A 7175-nucleotide genomic window follows, 5' to 3' on the forward strand; every position below is an offset into this window, starting at 1 on the left:
AAAATGAGAAAGAGAATTTTGAGAAGAAAGGAGACAGAGGAAAATGCTGACCGAATGCTGTAGAGAGTGAGGAAAGAAGAAAAAACTAGAGGCAGATAGAAAGACAGGAATAAATATCAGAGGATGAGAGAAAGAAGAAAAAGAAAAAAGAAGTAGGAAAATAGAGAACGAAATAAGTACAAGAAAAGAGAAGACAGAGCCAAGAGAAAGGGAATACAGATTTGGAGGGAATACAGAGACAGAAGGAAAGGAGAGAGATAAGAAGAGAGAGAAAAGCGAAAAAGAAAAAAGGGGGAATACGGGTGAAGAAGAAAGAGAAAGAAGAGAGACCTTGGGGAAAGAAGAGGGAAAAGGAGGAGGGTTGGACTTAGATGACCTTTAAGGTCTCTTCTAGATTCTAATTTTCAATGGGTCCATGAGGAAGAAAGAGAAAGAGCTGGGGTGTGTGTATGGGAGGGGGGAGTTATAAAGGGAGGCGGGGAGGAGATAAGGGGAGCGGCAGATCGAGCTGGGAGCGAAGAGACGGGAGAGAGTGAGCGCTGGGGAGAGGGAGGGAAGCGGAAATTTAAAAGTGAAGATGGAGATAACGCAGCCAGGAGACGGGAGGGAGGGAATGGGAGGGGAAATGAAGGGAATAAAGGGGAGGAAGGGAAAAGGGAACGGTGAAAGCAGGGAGATTAGAGATTTGGGGGAAAGGGGAAGCTGGGAGCTTGGGGGGAAAAGTGGGAATGGGGCCCTTTGTCAAGTTGAACCCCATACCTCTAAACCCCTGTCTTCCTCATCTCCCTGGCTTTCCTCTAAACTCACTGTTTGCTAAGATTCAAGAAGGCGGAAAATGGGTCCCTGCACCCCCTTCCTCACTAGCTCGGCCCAGCCCATCCGGGTCCAAGTCTTCCCTGCCCCTCTGTCCCCCATTTCCTCCTGGTCTCCCAACGTGTCTACTTGGTCACGGTAAGGGGCGGGGGGAGGATGCGGGGGGCAGGGGGCGCTGCTCGGCTGCGCTCGACAGCAGGGACTTTATTGCGATGGGACCGATAAGGGGGGCGGGGGGGGGGTTCGAGGCGGCAGCACTTTAATTAAAAAGGAAATTGCGGCCTCGGCCCGAGACAGGGGAAGGGGGACAGGAGAATAGGGGGGCTGGGGGCGGGTCTCCAGGAAGCCCCTGTGTGAGCACCGCCCCAGGCCCTCCCCACCAGCCTCCTAGACCGCCAGGCCTCCCAAGCGCCCCCCCGCACCCCAGGGTGCCCCCTCCCCTCGATCGGGCCAGGCCTAGCTCCATCTCTTCCTTCTGAGTGAAGAAGGCGGCGGCGGCCTCTGGAGGGTCTCGGGCCCCGGAGCGCAGTGCCTGCCCTCCCCCGCCCCTGGCCGGGCCCGGCCCCCCTTACACCCACCTCCCACCGCCCAGTCCCGAGGCGGCGATGAGACAGAGCGGCGCCTCCCAGCCCCTGCTGCTGAACATGTACCTGCCAGGTGACCTGAAGGGTCCGGCTGGGGAAAGCCGCTGGGAGGAGGCTTAAGGCCAGGGACCAGGGGTTTGGGGGACCGTCAGTGCTTGGGGAGCAGGGCAGTGGGAGAGGGTTGGAAGATCGGGAGATCGTGGTATTAGTGGGTGAGGACCTGGGTCTGCGGATCCAGAAGACTTGAGGTTGGATGAGACTAGGTTGGGGGGGGGGGGGCAACGGATTGGGAGGTTCGAGGGCTGGGGGATCAGAGTCAGGGGGCTGTAAAAATTCGTAGTGTGGGAACGAGATCCTAAGAGGAGCCTGGCACACCCCCATCTCTAGACTGAGCCGCACCAACCTTTCCTCATCTTTCCTTTCTCCCTCTACCTTTCTGTGGTCCTGGAGTTCTCCCTCCTCTCCACTGAGGCTCCTGGTCCGCTTTTTAATCCCTGGGGCTCCGCAAATAGAATCCCTGGCTCTCTTTCCTTTGGGTGTTGGGGCTCCCTTTCCCTGTCTCGACTGCTGTCTCTCTCTCCGGCTCCTGGTTGGTTTTCTGGGCCCCAGCACCCCCTATATAAGGATCCCGCCAGCTCAGTCGGAAAGCGGATTTCCTTTTTCCTGGACGCGTTTCCTGACTTGGGCTCCACTGAGGCACTCAGCTCCTCTCAGCGCTGCACCACGCCACAGCAGGATCTGGGGGAGAAGGAGAAGAGCAAGCCAGGCTGCTGGGCAGAAGGAGCCATGAAAGCCTGGGCCAGTGCACCTGCCACGCCCTGTTCTGCCGCCCAGTACCTGGACTCTGTTCTCTGAAGAGCTTCAGCTTCTCTAGAGTCCTCTGGTTTCCTTCCAGCGACCTTAGATCCCCCCCACCCAGTTCCTTCTCTCCTAAATTGTCTTCCCCACATCTCCCTGAGCCCTTGGATGTCCTCCCCACAATCTCTGCACCCTAGAGTCTTTTCCCTGTGGCCCTTGCCCCTATGGGTGTTCTTTCTTTCTCCTTCTCAAGTCTCTCCATATAGTTTCCTCTATATCCCTATATGACTTGCTTTTCTTTTGCTGGGTTCTTGATTTCATCCCCAAATCCCCTGCAATCTCACAATTCTTCCCCAAACTGTTGTAACTCCAAATCAAATTCCAAGTCCCTCACATGCCCAGGTGTCATTCCCTGGAGTCCCTGAGGGCCCTACCCTCTCCTGATTCCTCTATCTGCTCCCAAGGAAACCCTGAGCAGCTTCTCTTTCCCATTCAGATCCGGTTGGGGAGAGTCTTTTCAAAGAAGGCAAGAGTGGCTGGGGGCCACTGAGCCCCGCAGTGCAGAAAGGTGAGTGTGGTAGACTGAGGGTCAGCAAATTGGAAGTAGTAGGCCAGGGATGCTGGGAGGGCCGAATCTGCCAGAGGGGTAAGGGCAAGCTGGAGAGCTAGCACTGAATAGGAAGCACACAGGAACTGGGGGTGGAGAAGATGTGGGGCAAAATGTAGACAGAGAAGGGCAGGGCCTTGGTGTCTAACAGATGCTCAGACCTAAGCATGATCAGATAGATACAAGGACATTGATAGATGCACAAAGAGACAGGAACAATGGGGGCTGGCTGGAGAAACAGACAGAAACAGAAGTCTAATGGCCACTTTACCTTTGGGGCCTTCTCTGTCTTGGTTCACAACAATCCCATCATGTTTGCCTGGTTCCTCACTCTCAGAGTCCGACAGGGCAGGCATTATTGCCTCCGTTGTCCAAATGAGAAAATTGGAGCTCAGAAGCTGAAGTGTCTTTGACCTAGCTAGTAAATACCAGAGACAGAATTCTCCTGATTTCCAGTATCACAACAAGGTACCTCATTGCTTCTAGGGAGGCAACTGAGAACCTCTGGAGAGCTTCCTCCTGGGGAGGAAGGGGGAAGGGCAAAAGTGGATGTATCTTTTTCAACTTTGCTCCTGGCAATGCAAACTTGAAACCTCCATTGGTAAAAGTTTGGTCAGAGAGGAAGGCTGAAGAGCCAACTTTTCTCTGCATCTGGAGGGAATGATGAAAGGAAGGTCCAGTAGATGTGAGAAGGGAACAGGACAAACTGTTTACCAGGTTGGACAAATTCTACTACAAGTGATGTCACTGATGTTGAAGCCCCCTACCCCGGTACTGTTGTGAAAGCTGGAAAGGCCAGAAATCAGGGATTAGATTAGCCTACTGAGGTTTATGTGAAGGAAGCCTGGGCAGAAATCTCTGGGGAAATATGAGGACAAACCAATGATGATGGGGTTATCATACCTGTCTTTGGCCTGATTGTTTCTAATAGCAGCAGTAGCCATTAATTGACTTTCTCCTATTCTATGGGGAATTCATTGGGGAGGCAGGCAGGATCTGGGCATTTTAACTTGGCCTCCTCATGATAACAGAATCTGGGGTCTCAGATCCCAATACCAGGTCCCATTGCCAGGTCCATGCCAATTGCTTACTGTCACTGCCCCTCTCCAATCCTTGAAAACGATCTGAGTGACCAGCATTGAGCCTGTTAGGAAAGAAGTAAAGGGTCCCAGGCACTTTCTGCAGTCTGGGTTGTTCCAACACCTTATTCCTGGTCTCTTCGAGCTTTGTATTGGAATGTAGACCAAGGTAGGGAGGAGGACTTCGAGGTCATTTTGAGAAATTTTCTTCAGATTAGAAGTGAGAGAAAAATTTTAATAGGACAAGAAAAAATCGTTTGCTTCCTTCTCATTTACTAAGGGAGGCTTGAAAGATGTTGGATCTTTCCTGGTGCCAGGACAGAGCAGCAGAGAAGCTGCTCAGAATATCTTTCGGAGCAGATAGAGGGGTCAGAAGAGGGGAGGACCACAAGGGGAAGGACAACTGGGGCTGTAAAGGGCTTGGGACTTGATTCAGGATTACAAGGGTTCTGAGAAGATGTGAGAGCACCGGGGATGTGGGGAAGAAACCAAGAACCCAGCACAAGGAAAAAAAAAAGTTTTGTTTTGTTTTTTGAAGAGATTTATGGGAGAAAGGAATTTGGATCTATGATATCATTTGTATAAGAAATCCCCTCCCCCAAGAAAGCTCCATCTCCAAATGCTTAGAAAGCTGTCTAGTGCATGGAGAGGTTAAATGATTTTGCCCAAGATCACACAGCTGGGATATATCACAAGCTGTATTTGAATTTATCTTCCTGATTCTCTAGAGATTTATTTTTAATGGTTTGGAGTCCCAGAGTAGAGACTGTAGTTTTAGCACCAGGAAGAGTATCCAGTTTTTGAAAACTTCTTCAAAATATCCCTATAGGTAGCACAAAATTATCATTCCCGTTTTATTCATGAGGAAACCAAAACCCAGAAGGTAAATTGTCACTGAGCCAGGACTGAAGCTGGTTAAGGAACTCAGCTATAGGCCCTCATCAGGATGTCAACTCTTCATGAGGGGACCCCAGGACTCTTTTCAGTAGCCTGTCTTTTCTATCCCACCGGGAGTTTACCATCCTTCCCAAGCTGACCTCCATTCTCCACATCCGCTCTCTGAATATGAAAGGCATATGAAAGGCTCTCAAAGGAATTTACTAAGCCTTAAGGAACCATTAAAGAAAAAAAAAAGCAGGCATACAAGGGCAGCAAGGTAGCACAGTGGATAGAGCATCAGGCCAGGAGTCAGGAGGATCTGGATTCAAATCTAACCTCAGATATTTCCTAGTTGTGTGATCCTGGGGCAAATAACTTAACCCCAATTGTCTAACTCTTGTCACTCCTGTGTTAGAATTGATATTAAGACAGAAAGGGAATATTTTAAGGGGGGGGACAAAAAATGAACATGCAGTAGAAGATGAGAGGAGGGAGGATTTTCAGGAGAGGGAGAGAGAGAGAGAGAGTCTTCACCAGTTGAACCCAAATAGTAGATAGAAGCAGATTGTGGGACATTGAGCGCCCATATTGATGCCCTCCAACCTATATTGATGACCCTCCAACCTAGCTCAACTCAGGAAAAGCTTAGAGCGTCCTACTGGGTCTCCCCCTCCCACCCCGGGCCCCTGGGGGAGAGGGAGCCCCTGCTTTGGTCCTCAAAGCCCCATCTTCGAGTCCGTCGTCACTGAACCAGCCCAACTTGTGTCCCGCGTGCAGGCAGCGGCCAGATCCAGCTGTGGCAGTTCCTACTAGAGCTGCTGGCGGACCGGGCGAATGCAGGCTGTATCGCATGGGAGGGCGGCCATGGCGAGTTCAAGCTGACTGATCCCGACGAGGTAGCAAGGCGCTGGGGCGAGCGCAAGAGCAAGCCCAATATGAATTACGACAAGCTGAGCCGGGCGCTGCGCTACTACTATGACAAGAACATCATGAGCAAAGTTCACGGAAAGCGCTATGCTTACCGCTTCGACTTCCAGGGCCTGGCCCAAGCCTGTCAGCCCCCGCCCGCCCACGCCCACGCCCACGCCGCCGCCGCCGCAGCAGCCGCCGCCGCCGCGGCCCACGACGGCGCTCTCTACAAGCTGCCCGCAGCCCTGGCCCCTCTGCCTTTCCCTGGCCTCTCTAAACTCAATCTCGTGGCGGCCTCCGCCGGGGTGGCCCCTGCCAGCTTCTCCTATTGGCCCGGCCCGGCTCCTGCCGCCGCGGCCCACGGCCGCAGCGGCTGCCGCCGCTCTCTATCCAAACCCAGGTCTGCAGCCTCCCCCTGGGCCCTTCGGGGCTGTGGCCACCACCTCGCACCTCGGAGGGGGTGGGGGGACACTATCACTGAGGAGGCCCTCTGACCGCCTCTAGCCTTGGCTAGCGACCCCTCAGCCCTCCGAGGTTAGAGTCTTCTCAATGGGTCTCCAGTTCCGGCTCTTTCTCCTGACCATTCTGAGGACTTCCAGGAGCCACCCCTGATCCTCCCCTTTCTCTTTCCATTCCTGAAGCTCTGGGGAGCCAGCTCCTTTCCACCTTTTCTCATCACCACCTGACTTAAACCGCCTAACCAGTGCGTTCCCTAACCCTCTAGTGGTCTCGTCTCCCGTTGGGGATGGCAGCCCCGACTCACTTGGAGGGATCCCAATACCGCCTTGTCTCCTGTCCGCTCCCCACTGAAAGTAGTCAGGGGAAGTGGAAGGGAGGGGAGCTGCGGCTCAGAGCCGGGCTTCCTTGGCCGCTCAGTTCCTCTTGTAAGTAGTAGTTCCACCCTTTCCACTTTCCCTTCTGGTCCTGGTCTGCACACGTGTTTCTATTTTTCCTTCAAGCCTCTATTAAAATGTCTAATCTGTCTTCCAGGCTACCGGCTTTCTCTTTTTAAATTGTTCTCCTGAGCTAAGGGGTGGGGACAACAAACGCATTCAAACTCGAGTTTAACAAAGCACTTTCCTCCAACTACTTTGTGAGGTAAGCAGTGCAAGTGTTATTACTCCGTTTTACAGAAGCTGAAACTATGACTTAGAGAGGGCAACATATTTACCAACGGCTGTACACAAAGTTACTAACGAAAACGGGACTTCGAAGTGCAAGACCAGGTTTCTTTGCCCTACACTATTCTAAAAGCCGCTTGTAGCAGAAAGGAGGCCCCGCAGTTAGGGTAGCACAATGGATAGAGCTCGGAAGACCTGGGTTCACAATTTGACTTCAGACACTTCCTAGCTGTGTAACCCTGGGCAAGTCACTTAATCCCGATTGCCTAGCCCTTGCCATTTTTCTGCCTTAGAATTGATACTAAGGCAGAAAGTAAGACCAGTGGTTGACCATTAAAAAAAGAAAAGTGAAAAGAACTAATTATCATAATTAAGACAAGCCTGG

At 52.3% G+C, this 7175-nt stretch overlaps 1 protein-coding gene across 1 annotated transcript in view; it reads left to right on the forward strand.

Moving 5' to 3' along the window:
- Positions 1-1166: 1166 nt before the first annotated feature.
- FEV (FEV transcription factor, ETS family member) overlaps positions 1167-7175 on the forward strand; it is a 10165-nt gene continuing 4156 nt past the window's right edge. The window contains exons 1-2 of the mRNA XM_001362950.4: positions 1167-1470; positions 2692-2763. Of these exons, the coding sequence (XP_001362987.1) occupies positions 1419-1470; positions 2692-2763 (124 nt within the window). The 5' untranslated portion in view covers positions 1167-1418. The remainder of the gene's footprint in view (positions 1471-2691; positions 2764-7175) is intronic.

Source organism: Monodelphis domestica, chromosome 8 (assembly GCF_027887165.1).
Source record: "Monodelphis domestica isolate mMonDom1 chromosome 8, mMonDom1.pri, whole genome shotgun sequence".
NCBI lineage: Eukaryota > Metazoa > Chordata > Mammalia > Didelphimorphia > Didelphidae > Monodelphis > Monodelphis domestica.